General features: G+C 34.3%; 2 protein-coding genes across 2 annotated transcripts in view; both read left to right on the forward strand.

Annotated features, from left to right (window-relative positions):
* LOC133326836 (centrosomin) overlaps positions 1-20,347 on the forward strand; it is a 34,868-nt gene extending 14,521 nt beyond the window's left edge. The window contains exons 2-9 of the mRNA XM_061535442.1: positions 11,465-11,508; positions 14,129-14,649; positions 14,714-14,917; positions 15,012-15,179; positions 17,150-17,410; positions 17,486-17,665; positions 17,739-19,842; positions 20,043-20,347. Of these exons, the coding sequence (XP_061391426.1) occupies positions 11,465-11,508; positions 14,129-14,649; positions 14,714-14,917; positions 15,012-15,179; positions 17,150-17,410; positions 17,486-17,665; positions 17,739-19,842; positions 20,043-20,347 (3,787 nt within the window). The remainder of the gene's footprint in view (positions 1-11,464; positions 11,509-14,128; positions 14,650-14,713; positions 14,918-15,011; positions 15,180-17,149; positions 17,411-17,485; positions 17,666-17,738; positions 19,843-20,042) is intronic.
* On the forward strand, positions 7,780-8,364 carry LOC133326855 (lysozyme 1B). Its single transcript, XM_061535458.1, has one exon. It carries the CDS (start codon positions 7,780-7,782, stop codon positions 8,362-8,364), a length of 585 nt encoding a protein of 194 aa, XP_061391442.1.
* Positions 20,348-20,917: the final 570 nt, after the last annotated feature.

The raw sequence follows: 20,917 nt of genomic DNA on the forward strand, positions 1-20,917 counted from the left end.
TCGGGACCCATTTTCGATATTTTAACGGTTCTAGACGTATTTTCCCATCTAAGGGTGTCCTAGTAACGTTTTTGTGTTCCTTTAGGAAAATATTTAATATAGGTCCATTTTTCGTCAGAGGTCCCATATTCAGGATCTGCCCTTTTTTAATTTTTAACTTTATTTCTGTATTCTGAAATATCGGAAACTCTGAGCCTAACAGATCTAATTTTTCTATGTAATTTTCTCTAATTTTTCCAAATTGTTCCACCCAGCAGTACCGGACCCAATTTAACCATAATTTGCCATTTCGGATTCTCGAACGGTAAAAGGCGTTCCTCTAAGAAAATATCTAAATATAGGTCCACTTTTTCATCAGAGACCCCATATTCCGGGTCCCCTTCTTTTTTAGTATTTTTAACTGAAGTAAATGGTTGTAATCAGGAATTTCGGGTTCTCTGAGCCTAAGAAATCTATTCTCAATATAGGTTTATGTTTTGAAATTTCTCCCATTTAACAGTTCCGAACCCATTTTCGATATTTTAAAGGTTCTAGATGTATTTTCCCATCTAAGTGTGCCCACCAAAAATTTTTCAAAGAATATAGCCCCATTTTGGCATTTAGGGTTCTCGAAGGCTACCCTTTTCATTGCAAAACATTTTTACTGCCGCTTCGATATAGCTTCCAAAAGACAGGCCAGCTTTATTTTTTTGATATTTTTATGGTCCTAAGCGAATATTACAACCGAAAGTCTGTAATTTAGCATTTCGCATTCTTAGTAGATAAAAAAATCTTCATTGTAGAAAAATGTCGGTATTTTGAAGGTTCTACACGCATTTTCCAAACGGAATGGCTGTAATATGGCATTGAGGCTTCTTGGAGAATATTTTCAATATTGGTCCATACTCTGTCCATACATATTTCCCAATATAAACGCTGCGGCAAGTTTTGGTATTTTTTATAGTCCTAGGAGGATTTTTCAATCCCAGAGGATCTAATTTGGCATTGATGGAGATCCAATTTTAGACAAAGCCTCTATATATAAGTCTCAACCGATTTTAGATGGTTTAATATTTGTCCTCCACGATTTTGATAGCAGATGATAAAGATTTTCACCAATTTCTTCTAAGTGAATCATTAAATGAGTTTGGAGAAAGGAATGAAACAAAAACAATTCAATTTCAAACCCTTCAATATTGAAAACAAAGCAAAAAATAGATTTCCGTTTTAAAATCATTACCGTTTGCCAAATTAGGACGTGTAATCAATTTTTCGCCTTTTGAGATTGGTCATTGAAATGGGCTTAGTCACAAATTTAATGTGATTAAGAAAAGCAACAACAACAAACAAATTTCAAACTCTTGAGGAGACAAATAATTGATGTTGACACAAAATGGCTGTGTTTATTTTCACAAGGAAAATGCAAAAAAGAAAACTCGCAAACGTTGTTTTTTTTTGGGTATTTCTCAGCAGTGCAATGGTCGTCGCTCTTTGATGTTTCTATTCCCGTGGTGTTGCTGATTTTTTTTTATTTATTTATTTTGTTTTTCTTCTAAACTCCTAATTCTAGATGAAACACAAATGTACATCAACACCAGCACAGCGGCAATAAATGTCCCTTAAAAAGACAAACGTCGTGGTGGGACCAAAGCCTTTTGGCGGCGCGTAACCAGCAGCAGCACAATTTTTTCGCTTGGTGAACGGCTGTTGTGACTCATGCGGCTAAGGCTGCATCATATGTCTGCTACAACAACAACCACAACAACGACACATCAACTTAATTTAATTAAATTGAGAAATCAAATTCAAACGGAAAATTTGAAGAAAAGGAAAAAGAGAAGATCTTCTTAGCACCAGAAAAAACCAAAGATACACAACAACGCACAAGGATACAAAAAAAAAAAAAGAAAACAACAACAACGGAGAACGAAGATCTACAGCAGCGTTAATTAACGAAGCATATCAAAAGTTATTTTGCTTCGTTTTTTGTGAGCAATTAATTTTAGAATCAACCAAAAAACAACCAAAGAAAATAGAAAATAAAAATTTGCAAACACCACACCAAAGTCTGATCAAGTTAAACTGAAACCAACAAACAAATTAAAAATTATATTTTATATAATTTTCATCGTTAAACTATTATTAATTATTAATGCCTTAAACATGTCGGGAATATTTCGCAGTAATTCAATGTCAAATCATAGCAATGATTCAACGCCAAATAAACGTTTTTCGTTTGGTGCATTTTGGTAAGAGGCACACACAAACATTTATTTGATTTTTTTGATAACAATATTTTTTATTTTTATTTACTAACATTACTAATTTCCATTTCTATGGTAAATATTATAAATTATTAATCGTAGTATTAAATGTAATAATTTAAAGAAAAAATAAGAGATAAGGAAACTGAAAGTTCTCACAATGAAGTCAACTTAAAGATAATTGAGAGGATGCATGAACTGAGCAGGAGAGATTATTCTCTCTCCTTTAAACATTTTAAATAAATTGTTGAAGGATAAACAATTTTCTCGCAGATTCTTTCAATAGAGGTCAGTGTTCCCCATAATTTTAAGCATTTTGAACCATTTTTCCCACCTAAACTTCTTTAATTTGGTTGTTCGATTTCTTAAGGGATAACAAACCTCTTCAATATTGGTCCATGGCGCCAATAAAAGGAAATTTAAAACTCTCTACCCTTTATTTTCAGCCGAAGTTGCCATCGATTAGCATTTTGGATGCTCAATATTTAATAAAGGTCCACATTGTTGGCCAAAACCTTCTTCCTATAGAAATCCTCTGGAAGGAGATCTATCTTTAGAAGATAATACGAAAGGCATTGTACCAAGAAAATACTTCTAAGCAGATCCAGAAAGACTTTTTTAAGGAACCCTCTTAAATTCCAAAAAGAAAAAACTTCCTTCCTAAAGAAAAAAGCCGTATCAATTTAGGCATTTGAACCATTTTCCCTAAACTTCTATAATTTGGTTGTTCGATTTCTTAAAGGATAACAAACCTCTTCAACATTGGTCCATGTTTGGCCCATGGCGCCAATAAAAGGATTTTTTAACTCCCTAGGCTCCTTTTTAAACCGATATTGCTATCGATTAGCATTTTAGATTCTCAATTTTTAATAAAGGTCCACATTTTTTGGCAAAGACTTTCTTCCTATAGAAACCCTGTGGAAAGGTATTGTACCAAGAAAAAACTTCTAAGTAGATTCAGAAAGACTTCTGGACGGTTTTTTTAAAGAACTCCTCTTGAATTCCATAAAGAGAAGACTTCTTTCATATAGAAACCTGCTGGAAAGAGATCTACCTTTGGAAGAACTTCCAAAATTATTGTACATAAAAATAATTCTAAGCTGATTAATAAAGACGTGTCGCCAGTGTCCCTATCCCTATCTAAATAAGACCCCTAGACTTTTTTCTTTAGAAATCATCAGGAAAGTTATTTATCCTTAGAATATCTTCGAAAGGTATTATATCTAGAAAATACTTCTAAGCAAATCAATAAAGACTTCGATGGTATTTTTTCTATAGAAACCACATGGAACTCAAGAAAATCTAAATATGTCCTGTATGAAAACCCTCCGGCAGGTACATACCTTTAGATCGTTATGTCATATCATGAAATACTTCTAGATAGTAAAAAATTTTATAGATGGTCCAATAAGAGATCTCCGAAAATATTTCATCTACTGAGGAGGATTGTAAGTTTTCAATTATAATTCAGGTCATTTATAGGATCTCCGTAGATCGAATGTCTCATATATGCCATGAATCAATTAGAATTTATATAGAATGCGGGGATCTTTTTATTTGTCTTTAACAGGTTTGAGGTAGTTTTTATTGGTGCCTCAATATTCTCTCAAAATTTTATTTTTGATTCGGTTCTGTTTATTGAATTTCTTCTGTAGGTCTTGATTAATTAATACTTACCTTGGACATCAGCTTCATAATTTTTTGCTTGCGAAAACGTAGTGGAGTGCTTCTATGGGTCTACTATGTCTAAAGGGCCTACTTTATATATATATATATATATTGTAAACATAAGACCTCAACTCTTTTAAAACAGATTTTTCCTCCAACAAACCTCTCTGCCCTAATTCTCCCCTCTTGTGGTGGCGTTAAAATTTCTTTTGGTGTCAGATCTTATTTAGATGAAATCATCAACATCGTCGTCTTCTGTGGTGTTTGGTTTTTTTCTTCTTCGTCTAGTTTTATAAATAAACATCAGGTCATAACATTAACAAAATACAATAACAGCAAAAAATTGTATATTAACCACCGTTCTCTTATCAGTGACAGAATGGGTGTGTAGTGGCTGGCAGTGGCGACAGCCTCAAATCGACATCACTCGCCACTCACTCAACTACTAAGAAAATATAAATTCCAAATTATTCCAATTAAAGAAAAATGGAAAAACTAATTCATCTTCTTCCACGATGTTCCATGGCGAAATGATGGAGATGACCACACGCTACTAGTAGTGGTGCGGAAAGTGATTTATTTACCAATATCACTAATTATAAAAATTTAAATGTTTAAAAAATTATAATAGAAATGGGTTGGGTCTCATTAACAAAAAAATAAATCATTAAAAAAAACAACTTCGAATTTTGATGATGATCTGTTGAAGATATATTAATTTGGGGAATATCTTTTCCCATTTGTATCTCCAATTAAAAATTGAACTAAATATAGTACCATATAGTACTTTTCGTACACATGAGTACATGTTTTCAAAACACCTCCAATCCTACTTTTCAATCTTAATTCCCATTTCAAATTTCAAGTTTTTAGCTCTATCCATTCACATGCTACGAAATTGTACAAAATTTAGTACTTTTCGGATACTTATAGTTCGAATGTCCCAAAAACCCTTTGCTATATCTATTCTACACTCCAACAGTGGCCCTCATTTCAAATTTAAGAGTTCTATCTTGCTTTCATACGAATTAACGCTATTCTATTGTATTTCAGAACAGAGTAGGTTCAAATATTTTCATCAAAATATTGCATAAATATTTCTATTTTTTTTAAATAACAAAAAACTAATATAAAACAATGCATATGGTTTTTATTATTAGTCTGCTTGTTTTGTTTATATTTTTCCTCAATTGAAATTTTTAGAAATATTACTTCGTGTGAGATCTCTAGCAGCTTTCCTCCAGTGCAACAATGTAAACATTTTTCGGTTAATTTGGTTGGGAACATTTGGTCAAGCATTACAACATTTTTTTTCGTGTAAAAATGAATGAAATATATTTCCTCAATTTAATGGCCAGACCTCAGTAATCGATGCAGAAGCATATCGAAAAAAACAACACCAATTATAAAACCATAACCATAATTTGTTTACTTGAATAGTAGTGCTGGTGCGGAGTCATTTTATTTGTTGCAAAATATAAAACTGTCGTAATTTATCATTTCCTTAGGGGCCTACAAATATCTGTCTATCTGCCACATCTCCGGTATAAAATAAAGCAAAACACAAATGTTCAGGAATTTTCAGTTTTTTTTTTGCACTTTATTCACACTTCGTTTTTTCCAATTTTTTTTCTATTTCATTTCGTCTCTGCCTTCAAAAACATTCCTCAATTGAGGGCAAAAGTTTTGCATTCTTACAGCGGCCATTGTATGCCGTCCATGCACGCCATCCTTGTAATTTTTTCACTTTCTGGGCACATTTTATAGATTCTTTCAAGTAGTCATCGTCATCGTCTCTGTCGTTGTCATTGCCGCCGACTAAATGCTGACAATTAATTTGACACAAATTTGCTGAGCTTCTTGATGGCTTGACGGAGGACTGACACCAGTAGCGATCACTAAATTGAAACAGGCCATAATCGTTTGACCAGTTGCCATTTAAGCGGCCAATGGCCGTGGTATTAAATTTACTCTCAAACTGGGCGATGCAACACCAGGTGGCAAGTTCAGATTTTGCAACACCTAAATGGAACATTGCTCTAGCTAAATCACAACATTTTATTATGCGACCGCTGGCGAAATGGAGATTTGTTAAAATGATGATGAGCAGCCAATAACTAAATTTTAGTTTCATAGTTCCACTATCTGTCTTCGGCCGTTCTTGATGTGACAAATTAAATATTCTAACTAAGAAAAAAATACAAATGCCTAAATATTCTTTGGAATCTGTTAGACTCTATGAAAATCGTAAGCTGTTTTGCGAAAACTAGTTTTTTTATTCTTGCCAAACCCCCACCAGCAAGCAGAGACAACACCCTAAAATTTGTTTAGTTTAAACAAATTATTTTTTTTTTTCGAAACCACTTTATTTATTAATGAAGCCATTAACTAAGGCATTTTATGACATAGATTTTTTTAATACCTTACATACCTATAAAGTGTTATCGAAGGTGGTTTGAAAAGTTTCGTTTCCAAAAATGGCAATATTTTTTGTGTTAAAATTGCATATTCATAAAAAGTTTTATAATATTAGAAGAACATACTAAGTAGTTTCTGGTTAGAAGACCCACTTTAGCCCGCAGTAGGGATTTCTGTTGAAGATCCATAAAACATTTTCCAGATATGGTAGACACGTAGCTATTCTGTAAAGTTTCGATGCTAAAAATTATAATCCCTTTTTATTGGACAAAATTCCATAGACAACTTTCATGACAATAGAATCTATTCCAGCAGTAGAATATTCATTTATTCAGAATGAGGTTCATATAGGACCTGATTGTCTTAATAAAAATTTCTTGATTTCTCGAAGGCCTATTGTCGGTCTTCTTTCTATAAAAAAAATTTGGTCAAAATCTCCAAATGAATTTATATAGAAATTATATTATTTATTGGAGATTCTTCTAGATCCTTAATCTATAAAATTCCGTAAAAGGCCTTAAGTTTTTAATACCTAACACTCGCATCTCAACTTCTCATGTGCAACATTTTTTTTTTGCTTAACACAAAATTAATTGTAAACATTTTTTAAGTATTTGTAACCCAATAGTCGGAGGGTCATTAATGCAGGCCGAACAAAAATCAATAAACAATTTGTTTACATTCGGTTTTAATGATATCTAATTCGGAAATCGGCACGTTTTTTGTAGAAATTCGCCATTAAAAGAAAACAACAATTAAAAAAGGTGGTCCAACCGTCCGCTTAGCCACTTGATATACTGACCACCCAACTAACTCCTTGGGCAACTTTACAAAATAAGCTAATAATTAGGACCACCTAGAGAGCAGCGGTCAGTGGTGAGAAATTTTGTTTAGATGGGGAACAATTAAAAATATTCTATTTCGAATTTGAAACTTTGCAATAATATTAATATTATTTGAGAAATTAAATACTAATTGCTGGTCATCTAAAAACAACAACAACAATGTTGAAACAGCAAATTTCAATTGCAGAGCATAAAATGGAAATGTTTCTCAATATAATTGTTTGTTTCATAAAGGTTTGGCGTTCCTTTTTCTTTTGTTTTTCTCCAATTGATTAGCTGGAGATTTGTTTACAAAAAAAAAAAAAAATAAATAAATAAATAAATCGAAACCGGTTTATTGTCATAATTTGCAATAAAAATCCGTAAAAACTGCACAAAGCTTTTGTACTTGAAAGTTGTTTAATTTAACAGAAAAAAACTATTGTTTGTCTAGCTGCTAATGCATAGAAGGTGCTGCTGTTGGAGGTGGTGGTGATGGTCAACACCCCAACCTTATCGTCGATGATGATTTACAATTATTGGCATAGTTTATTAGCTAGTGTACTGAGAGTCAGACGTAATTTCAAAACTTCAGCAACAGACAACGGATTACCTAAAAATCGAACATGATGAGTACTACTCCACACCCACGTTATTATATTAATTATGCAAAGCAACAGCCGAAAGTATCGGCAGCAGCACGTGTGTTTACGACGCTACCAATTTCCATAATCGTGACATCGTTTTTATTATCGTCGCTAATTTTATTAATGCACTGCAAAGAGACGCAGACGCGACGTCTACAACCATGCGAATTAGCAGGTCAATTGTATATATTGGACATACCGAAAGAGGAGTTACCGCTATGGCTTTGCATTGTACAATACGAGAGTCGCTTCAATACCCATGTCATTGGTTCGAGGAATACGGATGGATCCCTGGATTATGGCATATTTCAAATAAGTGATAAATATTGGTGTAAACCACCGACGACCACCGAAGATCCTCCACTAGTTCATTATTTCAATGAATGTGAAGTCGATTGTATGGATCTAATGCAGGATGATATTACCGAGGCTGTAAAATGTGCTAAACTCATACGAAAGCAGCAGGGTTGGTCAGCATGGTCGGTATATGGAGAATTTTGTAATGATACATCGAATGCGGCAATGATATATCAGGATATTGAAATTGAAGAATGTTTCAGTTAGGAATTTATGTACTATTTTGTGTTTATTAGAGTGTAACGGAAGTGAAAATAAAAATCGTAAACTTTTAAATTAAAGAACTGATTTTTTCTCTTAAAATCTTAATTGAATTGAAAAAAAATCGACCTTAATATCCACGAGAAAGTCTACAAGTCTCCTTAAGCCAGCAGTTATTTTGCAGGAGTACTATAGCCTGAGGAATTTCTAAATAATATGTAGCTCATATGTAGCTTGAAACTCTTCTATTGCTCTGGTATATACAACTTTATAGCTAAACGATACCACTATAGATTCTACTGCCGAGCATACCTTTATATCGTTAGTCAGCCTATGAACGTTGCTTCATGAACCCCTTTACATTTATATCGCTCACAACAACTTAAACGGATTTTATTAAAGCTTGAACAGATTCCGATAGGGTTATTCACTTCTTCGTGAAACCTCAAAGTGATAGCCAAACAAAGGGACCTCTAGAGCTTCTCAGCACCTAGAGGTGCGATTATACAGCTCCTAATGACCTACAGAAACTTCTATGGAGTGAATACCTTCAATAGCACCTAAATAGGGCTGGTTTAGACATAGAGGTCATTTAGCACATAAATATAGCTATTACTATTCCTCATTGCCAAAATACGCCTCCAACCAGATATTTACCTTCGATAGACAATACAATTTCTTACGACTTACAGGGAGCTCTTCACCTTCTACAGATTAACTGCACCACAAATAACATAGAATTAGAGCTCCTCAGGACCAAAATGCCCCTTTATAAAGCCTTCAGGAACTTTGTTAAGCCCTTCACACCTTCTACAAATGAAGTTTTATACACCCACACGTGTTTGAACACATTCTACACTACCGAAAAGTATCTCTAACTAGCCCTATGCTCTTCATTTTGTGACCATTTTACAGCCTTCATGGTATATTGAGATATCTATGTAGCTCCTTATCTCTTACAATACTTCTCCAGATGTGCCTTTATCAAGCTCCTCATGATCCACAGAGACGTCTGAGGAACTTCACAAATCTACTGCCAAGTAGTATTCTATAAATCTCCTATAGATCGTGTAAAGATCGAATACCTTTAAAATTGATTTATCGCTATCATAAGTCAATTCACTTTTTTCTCCATTTTTCACTTCATCATGCTGATTTTAATTTTTCAAATGGCAATCCGACTAAAAAAATTTTAATCAATGTTAATCCCATAAATTTATAATTCATTTCCTCTTTGTATATGATGGATGGGCTAAATTACTTCCTATTTTTAAATCATTTATTTTTGTTGTAATAATTACAATATTTATTATTGATTTTGTAACATTAAAAAATATAATACGAACACTTACATCTAATTTGATTACACTTTACTACATCCATCCAGCCATACAATTCAATTCATTCATCCATCTATCTATCCAGACAATACGATTTTTGGTTGTGTTTAGAGACAGATAAATATATTTTAAAAATATCTTGACTATGCACGTTTTTTTTTTCAATTTTCCACGTATAAATTTACCAACCCATGATTTATATTTAGAATTCAAAGGAACATCATGTGAGTTGAGATGTTGTTGTTTTGCCACTGAACAGATATGGACATAAAAAATCCGAAAACACTGAACCACCATTGGAGACCTATTTGGAATAGATTTTTGTGTGTGTGTTTTTGTTCATGCCATGTGTGTATAACAGCAACACATTGATTTGAATTCCACAAGAAAAAAAACGAGATAACACTGTCATTACAAAATTTAATCTGAATTTTATTAATTCGATTTCAAAATCGTTTCGTTTCATTATTCACAATTTATTATAATTCGTTTTTTAAGTGTTATTGTACATTAATTTTCTTGTTGTTGATCGTATTACTGCATTTGCATTTATTTATTTGTTGTTGTTCTTTCATAAAGGAAATGGTCAAACAACACTCTCACTCTGACGACCACCGCCAATGACCTTAAGCGGATGTTTAGACACCAAAAAATATCGGCCCCGCAAAGAAAGAAAAATTAATGCTAATTATTCCAAAGTTTGTAGTAGTTTTTTATGGCTGACCTTAAAATCGGAAATTGATTTCTTTTTTTCTTTTGTAATAAATTGGAAGTACATTCATGCAGAACAAAGATGGAGGTGTGAAGAAATAATGCCAAAAAGACAGGGAAATGGAAAGCACACATGTTTAGAAGTAAATAGAAGGCTAAACGCTAATATTGAAGTCAACACATAGGTGTACTATACATTTCTATATAAAACACCAAATTCTGCGTTTACCTATGTTAGACCAACAAGTTCAAAAGATATGACTTCACAAAATCTTCTTTAATATTCAATAGCAATCACAACTTCAAGAGGCTTAAAATAATCAGAAGATTTTCTAGATGACATTAATAATCAGCATTTTTTCTAGAGGTCTTCTATGGTCAGAAGACTTTGTAGTAGTCTTCTGACATATAGTTTTTGGTCGAGTTTAAATCCATTAGTTTCTGATGCAGACCACATAGCATCATCCCGTACCCTAAAATGTGGCTATGATTAAAAATCCACAACCCATTGTTAGGTATAGCCTCGCCACTGTCTTGTTGACCTTAAGTGTATGTCAAAATCGTTCCCTATTTTATGGCAGATGTCTTCCTAAAACAATATTTTTTATTATAAGTACAAAAGTGTGCTTTTTTACTCCTCCCAGATTTGCTCATCTTGTTTTTTGACCATGAAATACGGAATATGATGATTTTGATGATGTCTGTGGTGCGATGACTTCCTCACATTCGTGACTGCTTATGATGATGAGCAAGTACGCAAAAATATGTCGAACAATTACTTAAAATATTTTTTCTTTTCATTTTTCTCGAAGGGGCAGCAATTTTTTTGAATATAATTGCCATATGAGGTCATTTATTTCGTTCGGAATTAAGAACTTGAGCTTGCTCTTTCTTTGCAAAAAAAAAAAAAAACGCGTAATCAAATTAAATTTTTTTATTTAAGCATTTAATTAATTTTTCAATTGTGGTGCGATTCCATCCATCCACAGGCAGACTTTTTGATCATCTTTTTGTGTTATTGTTATTAATGGCCTTTGTATTCTTTATAATTTCAGCACCAGCCCTGGCACTCTACAAGATGTGACAATGGACAATCCATGTAAGTATTCATTTAATAATAGATATGCACAAATAGTTCATAAATTTAAAACTTATTGTATTTTTATAGAGAGGGAAGAGAGATGGGTTTAAACAAACAATCATCACACAGAACTCTGAAGTTCAAGCTTTGGCTATTTTGGGAATAGATGCCTTTGTAGGTCTATGCAGGTCTTCTATAGATTGAATAGCTTTTGCATGTCATATAAATACAAAATATCTGTATGTATATATAGGCAGACGCAGAAGCCACCTAACTCCTTTTCGGTGGGCAGAAAAAAACTTTTGCAAGATCAATATCACTGACCTTTTGCGGAGGGTCTTTTTTTAGGCAAGTGGACATTTGGAACACCTTTTGCCTTTTATAAGAAGACCTGCCTTATAAAAAGAAGACCTTCCCCTGCTAACATTTTTATCGTGATTCTCACTGAATTCATTCCCCATAATTGCCCTTTGAGAAGGCCATTTTATAGACAACTGAGTTGTATACGGGTCTCTTACCTTAAGAACTCCTAAGGCCTATTTTCTATAAAAAGAAGACCTTCTTCCGCAAGACTTGTTTGTTTTCTTGTTCCATATCAATTTATTCCCCTCAATAGCCCTTTAACCTCTTTTACAAAAATTTCCTATTGAGGATTAATCTCAAAAGAATTTCAAATATTCAAAATTATGATGACAATAAAAAAATTGTTTTTCAATTTGCCGACCGGGTCAGCGCAACAACACGACCATATAGTTTTCTACACATGGTTTAATGCCGTCTTCTCCACTCACACATATCGATAAATTTCAAAGTCTCTAATATGAAATTCAAAATGAAAAAAAATAGAAAAGAAAAAACATGAACTGAAATCATGGTCATTTCCTAAAAAGAACTTGGCAATGTTTCAAAAAATAATTCCTAACGAATGTGAGAGAGGGTGGGTGTACGGGAAATAAATAAACATAAGTGGCAAATTTGAGTGTAACACAATAATGATGTGGTGGGGGAATGGATGCTGTCCAGCCATATGCCTGTCCGCCCGTCCCATTCACTTAATATTCATATTTTCTTTCAAACATCATCATTTGCACCACCACGACGTGTGTTGTTTGGACCATGTAAAAGGTCATTTAAGAAAAAAATTGTTTTTAATTCGGTCCATTGTTTTGACCGTTCTTTCCTCCTACTACTTATACGTTTTCAGTCTAAGCAAATTTTAAAAATGTATAGATTATTTTACACTAGGCTACAATGTTTTAAAGATTTTAATATCGGAAAATGTTTTATTTTCACACAACAAAATTTGTTCTCTATAAAGACCTGTGGCTTCTATACAGACCAATTGTTCATTATAAAGACCTTTGGTCTCTATACAGACCAATTGGTCTTAATAAAGACCTGTGGTCTCTATACAGACCAATTGACAGACAAATCTTTATAAAGACCTGTGCTCTCTATACAGACCAATTGGTGATTATAAAAACCTGTGGTCTCTATACAGACCCATTGGTCTTTATAAAGACCAGTTGGTCTGTATAGAGACCACTGGGGCTTTATATAGACCAATTGGTCTGTATAAAGACCTTGTGGTTTCTATACAGACCAATTGACAGACAGAAGACCAATTGGTCTTTATAAAGACCTTATGGTCTCTTTACAGACCAATTGGTCTTTATAAAGACCTTGTGGTCTCTATACAGACCAATTGGTCTTTATAAAGACCTTGTGGTCTCTATACTGACAAATTAGTCTTTATAAAAACCCTTTGGTCTCTATACACACCAATTGGACTTTATTGTGTCCAAATCTTCCTGTTCCATAAAATATTTTCTTTTCCCATCAAAACCTAATATTTCATCCAGCCCCTCAAAAGTCAACTTCTTTTGAATAGGTTCTTCTCTTAATACTATAAGAGTATCATTTCTCTTTCTTTGTTACCTTTCTCTTACAAAATTGAAATTCTGTGCCGCCACATTAATTAATAGCAAGCAATGTTCTGCTGCCGATGTGCCTGCGTTTCGTTCGTTCTTTTGGGTTGATGAGGGTATGTCAGGAAATTCATTTTGTGGCAGACAACAGCATCGTCTGTGTTATAATTTTTATTGTTGTTGTTCTTGATGTTGTTTGTTCTGTGTTAATTTCCATTTGAACTAGACAACACCGAAGCGAACCACCACCCCCACGGATCTTTTTTTAGTTCTGAATAGAACTTTGTGATCATTACATCTTGGTGTCTGTCTTGCATTAAACAAATAAACAACTTTGTAGTTTTTTTCTTTCATTCCAAATAAAATGTGAAAAAATATTTTGAATTTTATTTCAAAAAAACAGTACATCAAAATTTTATAAAAAAAAATAAATAAACTGAAATTTTCACCTAACTGGAAGATTTGGAAAATTAAGTATAAAAAATAAATTAGAGAATGCAAAGAAATTGCATAATAAAAAAGACGGCGACATCGAATCAAGAAAGCGAAGGCAATAGCGGAAATGAGTATAATTTATTATTAGGAGATTTTGTAAAATCCCAGAACACCACCTCATTTGTGTGTCCCACAACAACATTTCAGGGTAGAATTTTTCTTGTCTATGGAATTTCAAATATTTTACATTATTTTTTTTCTTTCCTCCATTTCAGATGGTATCGGTTATCGTTCACCCTGTGTCAGCTTGCAACAGCCCTTCCAAGGCTCCACATCTCCAGCTGGCCATGGCCGTTCAGTAAGGGAATTTGAAGAACAAATGGCAACATTGCGCAAAGAAAATTTCAATTTGAAATTGCGTTTGTATTTCATTGAGGAGAGTATACCGGGCTATCAGCAAGCCTCAAATTCCACGGAGGGTCAAGATACGCTAATGAAACAGCTGATTGATGCCCGTGTGGAAATGGAGATTTTACGCAAGGAGATCCAAGAAAAACAAGATCTATTAAAGGAAGCTGCTCAGGCCATGACACAAATGGAGAAAATCCAAAAGGATACGGAATTCAAATATCAGGAAATGCTTGATGAGCTAAAACAGAAGATACAATACATGGAAATGGATAGGGAAATTGAGAAGACAAAGTCATCGTCGGCGGCAGGAGGAGGTCATGGTGAATCCATGAGTGATTTACTGGGACGTTCGGAAATTGCCGAAAACATGAATGCCTTGCAGAGGGTCAGTATTAGAGATATCCATTTTTAATTTTTTTTATAATAATACCTCGCATTTTTATTTTTAGATACGCGATTTGGAATCATTGCTAAAACAATCCGATGACAAACTTGAAGATTTCCAACAACAAATAAGCAAGCTAGACGAAATCTTGGCCAAACGTGATGAAACCATCCAAGAATATGAGGAAAAAGTCAAGGAACTGGTATTCCAAAATGCTGAACTCTTGGAGTCGGTGGAAAATCGTGATTTAGAATTGGCCACGAAAGAGGTAAATTTCCGCATCTGTTTTTAAGGAATATTCTGAACATTTTAATCTCCAACCCATTGTGTTTAAATAATCAAATTTGTTTGTTGTTTTAAAGCGTTCCATAAAAGGTCTTCGTTCTGCCAATGCAGAACTTAAATCTGAAAATGAAAAACTTGTAAAGGCATTCAAAAGCTCTCAGGATAATTTCAATCAAGAAATGTCTAATATTAAAGAATATGAGAGTAAAATGAATCAACAACAAGAAACGTTAGCGAAAATTCAAGTAAGTCGGAGATCTACATTTTGTGAGGTGGGAAAATAGGTGGCGGGTGTTGGTTTTGATGAGTGTTATTTTTTCTTGTAATCACTTGTATAAATTGTTTCATATCCACCACTGTATTAAAATGGTAATCAGAGGCACTACAGAGGATTTCCAAAAATATACATGTTATGTTGTTAATGTCGATTGGAGAAACGGCAACTTGGAAAAACCATTAAATAAATGGGAAGAAGTGATATTTTATATGAATTTAATTTATAAAAAACGAAGTCCTAAAAGTCCTTTACTTGGATCCTTTCGTGCCTGTATCCTAACGAAATCATTAACATTTATTCATCAATATTTCCTTCGTTTTTTTATTCTTCATATCGACATATATTTTAAGCTGAATTTTTTCACTTTTAATAACATAAAACGTAAATTTCGTCCTTTAAGATCATTCCGATTCTTTTTAATATTTTTAAAATAGAATCCATTTGCACCATATGTTTTTTACATTTTAAACCATCATCTTCATTCATAACCTCACATTTTGTGTTATTAAACCATCAACGCTTTATTTTTTGTTTTCATACAAATTCATTTTGGTGTCTGGCAACGAACAACAAATCCATTCCATTGCAATCTCTCACATCCGCATTTAACAAAAAAAAAAAACCTAAGACCACAATAACCATTAAAACTTTCAATACTGAACGTTTATTGAATCGCCTCGATGACTTTGAGCGAATTGTTGCAAGAAACGCTATGGAACGGAACTTGGTGAAAAGAGAAAATCTATTTTTTAAAATGATTATGGATAAATTGAAAAAGGATATCAGCGAAAAGAAAATGGGTTAATGAATACATCTGTATATATTTTTTATTAATTTGCAATTCTGATTTTTATAAATAAAAAATGGAAATTTTATTTTTTATAAAAGATAAGAATTTTTGGTCACCCTTCAAAGAATGTCAGGAGTGATTAAGAAGATCAGTCAAAGGTCTAAAGATTCCCACGAACAAAAGACCTTATTAGGAAGTACTGGGAAGTACTTCATGGAAGACCACAGATTATAAAATGAAGCCGTTTGCAGACTACCAGAATAGTAAAAGCATCTCCTTTGATTAAGTATTAGAAGGTATTATAGATGAACTTCTGAACATGAAGTTATCCCGCATTTGAGAACGTATCAATCATTTGGAACAAATAATCCATTATTGGCAAGACTTCTTATTATAAATTCTTATGCGCAACTACCAGGATGTATTCTTTTGTAAAATATCGTTAGACTTTCCCTATGGAAGGCCAAAATTGTTGATAAACAGATAGACATATCCTTTGATTTTTTACCAAAAGGTCTTAAAGATGGGCTTCTGAACATGAACCAACCAATTGGAATAAATAATTCAATAACGCTATAGTCGCATTCTTGAAATTAAACGCCAATTAGCCGAAGCCGATGATATGCTGAGAAAGGAAAAATGAAGGTTGAGGAATAAACCAAATAATTGCAAATTTGTAGACTTGACAAAGTAAAGAGAAATCTCGTACCTTGAACAAAATATGACGGATTGTCCGTTTAACTGAACTGCATATCAATTCCCTGAATGATGGAATGGAAAATATGAAACTGAAACACAAAGATGCTTTACAATAACACAACGAAAGTAACAATTGGCCCTGTTAGGTCAAGGTCGAAATTGATTTTTTGTAAATGTTCACATTTTGATTTTAGGGTCTCAATTCTCTACTAAAATTTTATATTACTCGACCTTGTGAAATTACTCTTTCGAGTATATATATATTTCAGTACAGTTCAAAATATATATTACTTCTCATTTAGCATCATTACTACTACACATACACATTCACAATGGGTTGAAGGTTACATACATATATATGATCAACACACATTATTCCTCCTCATAATTATTAACATTTCAATCAATTCATAATCATAACCCAACCTCTATTTTTTATATGACAACAGACCCAACAGCTGAAACAAGATTTGCAAAAATGTAAAATGGAGGTGGCGGATAAAATGTGTCTGGTACAGGAATTGGAAGATAAACTTAGCAATCGGGATCAATTGTATGACAAGGCACGTTTTACCATACAGAAATTAATGTTGCACATTAAAAATCAGCAGGCTGAAATAAATCGTCTCAAGAATCACAATACAAGTCAAAATGCATCGTCCGCAAACAGTAACAACATTAACAACAACACGGCAAATAATGAAAAAGAGGTAAGGAGGATATAAACCCCAAGACAACAAGGGCCATTTTTAATAACTTATTTATTTTATTTTCTATAATTTTAGGCTGCTGTGGGCATAAGTGGCCTTGAAGTTACCGGTTTCTGTCCATCGCTAAGCGATTCCGATGCCATACAAGAAATGCCTTTGGCCCAGAAACAAAAATATGAAACCATTATACAGGAACAAGAGGCCGTAATTGAAACCTTAAAGGCTGATATTAAAAAGAAAACTGCTGATTTACAGGTAAACACAACATAACCACAAATTATTTATCAGTCTCTTAACAAATTTTATATATTTCTATATTCTTCAATAGCACTTCGTCAACAAGGAGTTGTGGGAAAAGAATCGTGAAATAGAACGCCTCAATAAAATGTTAAACAACAATTCCACCACATCGGCAAATTGCCCCACCTCCCCGAAAAACAATAACACCAGCAACAACAACATTAGTCAAGATGCCGTTGAACTTCAGCAATCCTTTTCCGATGTCGAATATGCCAAAGCTGTACAACGCAACAAGTTGCTGCAGCGTAAAGTTGATATTCTGTTACAACGTTTGGGTTCGGAACGTAATACCGATGCTGTTATATCACAATTACGTACCGAACTGAAACAGGCTCGTTCAGATGCCGAGAATGCTGAAAAATGGCGTCGTCAATGTGGCGACTTGTGTGCCACATTATCTACACGTCTCGAGGAGTTGGCCGGTTTCCTTAATTCCCTTCTAAAACACAAAGATGTTTTGGGTGTTCTCGCCGTCGAGAAACGCAAGGCTATGCGTCGGGCCGTAGATCGCAGTCTCGACTTATCGAAGAGTTTAAATATGACACTTTCGGTGTCTGGCCTATCCATGATTGATCACTCGCTGGCCGAACTGCACAATCTCTCCGATATTTTGGGTGATGTTGAGGCTGGCTTGGCCAACGAAACCTTCAATTCACACGAAGAGTTACATGCCGTCAGCTATGCCAGTGGTCAACAAATGTCCATTGAAACGTTGAAGGCTGAAAACAAGGCCTTGAAGAAGGAATTGGACAAACGACGCAATGCTGAAAACAAAAAGGAAAGACGTTCTTTGCCGCTCAGTGTCATGTTGGAGAATCGTGAAAGTGAATCAGAAGCCTGGTCAGAGCCAGATCGTAAAGTTTCTCTCGCCCGCATTGGCTTGGAAGATCATTCATCTTCGCTTATGCCACCACCATCTAAAGAGCCATCACACGCCCAACAAGCTGAGACCGACAGCGATTACAGTGAATCTGGTCAATTGGATAGCCGCAACATGAAATCATCCCGCACCCAAGAACGCATCAATCAATTGGAACAAATCATACAACAACGCGACAATCGCATTCTGGAAATCCAACACCAATTAGCCGAGGCCGATGATATGCTGAGAAAGGAGAAAATGAAGGTGGAGGAGTACACCGAAGAATTGGAAGACTTGAAAGTACGCAATAAAGAACTGCACGATGATTTGGTTGCCATTGGCTCGCAAGAACCCAGCTCCGTGCACAATGAATCCATGCTTTTGCAACAAATTGAAGAAAAATCTCGTTCCTTGGAAAAAATGCAAGAAGAACACGAACGTCTGGTGATGGAATCACGTTTAGCGGAAATGCAAATCAATTCCCTCAAGGATGAAATGGAAAATATGAAACTCAGACACGAAGATGCTTTACAAAAGGCCAACGAACAACAGAAGCAGCAATTGGCCATGTTGCGTCAAGAAATGGATAATCTGTTGCAAGAATCCCTGCAGGCCAAACAGCAGGAAATGGATGAATGCCGCAAACAGTTGAGTGACCTGCAACTGCACTACATGGAGGCACAACGCAATATTGAATGTTTGCAAGAGAACGAACATGAATTGAAACAAACCTTGGTCGAGTCCGAGTTGACGGCCAGAAATTTGCAAAAACAAATCGATGAGAGTACGTTGAGGGCCTCAAAGGCCACAACGGAACGTGTCAAGGCATTGAATGAAAAATTGCAATTGGAAAAACGTTTGGAGGAGCTGTCCCAAGAATTGACAACATATCAAACGGAACGTCAACAACTACAACAACAAGTTGAACAATTGGAAACGGAACAATCGCAGCTAATGGAACGTTTGGCCGTCGCTCAACGTATGGCCGAAGAGGCAATGGCCTCAAAAGAAAAGGCGCAAAAGAAAGCCGATGACACTTGTCAATCGGGTTACACATCGGAAGAAGTTCCACTTACCATGGCCGCCAATGGAGCTCAAACGGTGGCCCAACAACGCTTGGGAGAACAACGCACCCAAAATTATTCACCCGATTTGGGTATTGAAAGTGATGCTGGACGTATATCAAGTGCTGAATTGAGTAGTGCCCAATTACCGCTATTGAAAACTGTGGAAATTAGTCCTAATAAAGAAAATCTAAATGTAACTGAAGGTAAGAAAAAATATCATAAATATCACAGGTTTAAAAAAGAAGTGGCTCAAATTTTTTTATAAGGAATCTTTAGCATTCATATAATTTAGAAAATTTAACTTTTATAGGATATCAGGATGAATTTTTTTAAGAATCCCAAAAGGATATTTGTTTCTTTTTTATTAATTTGAATTCCTTTGTTTCTTCTTTTTTATTTTCAGAACCTTTGGATTCAAGTTTGGAAAACATTAAACCATCTAATTTACCACCCAATACAGCTGCTGGTACTGCTGCTGGCCAAGATAATCTCGCCTTTAAGAAACACGATTGTGCCAAGGTAGAACAAGAAAACGCTGAACTGCGTCGTAAATTGTTGCGCACAAAACGTGCCTTCGAAGACACCTATGAGAAGTTGCGCAATGCCAATCAGCGCAAAGCACAAATCGAAAAAGACATTAAAAATCAAATACTCAAAACGCACAATGTCCTCAAGAATGTCCGTTCCAATATGGAAAATGAATTGTAACAATTTATTTTCGGCCATGGAATGGACGTGGGTGACAAAACAACTCCAATAATAATGCAATAAACCACCACCAACCATACCACATCACCACACATTAAAGACACTTGTTTTTATATTTTAATATGAAATCATGTTTATCATTAATTTTAAATTTAAAATAACTTAATTTATTTTTTAAATGCCATTTACTAAGTTTGTTCTTTAATGTAGTTCTAGAATTAGAATATAATTTTGTAAACAAAAAACGAATGCAACGAACTTTTCCAAATGTCCTCCTCGTCGTCGTCGTGTAACCAAACCACCCAACACCAACCACAAGACTTACAAACAAAAAAATCATTATCCTTTTCCAAATGCCATAATAATTTTAAGTTTTGTTCCATGTATTATTAATTATAATTACTACTTAAATTTAGAATGTCACACACACACACATACCCACACAAACATGGAGACATCATCACATGCCCTAATAATTTTAGTTTCTTAACGAGATTAACGACCAAAATAACTCTCTCGATCATCATTCATATTGAATGAAATGTTTCTCTGCAATGCACGATTAAAAAA

Source organism: Musca vetustissima, unplaced genomic scaffold (assembly GCF_032173495.1).
Source record: "Musca vetustissima isolate MV318-11 ecotype Yass unplaced genomic scaffold, APGP_CSIRO_Mvet_v1 utg4449, whole genome shotgun sequence".
NCBI classification, from domain to species: Eukaryota; Metazoa; Arthropoda; class Insecta; order Diptera; family Muscidae; genus Musca; species Musca vetustissima.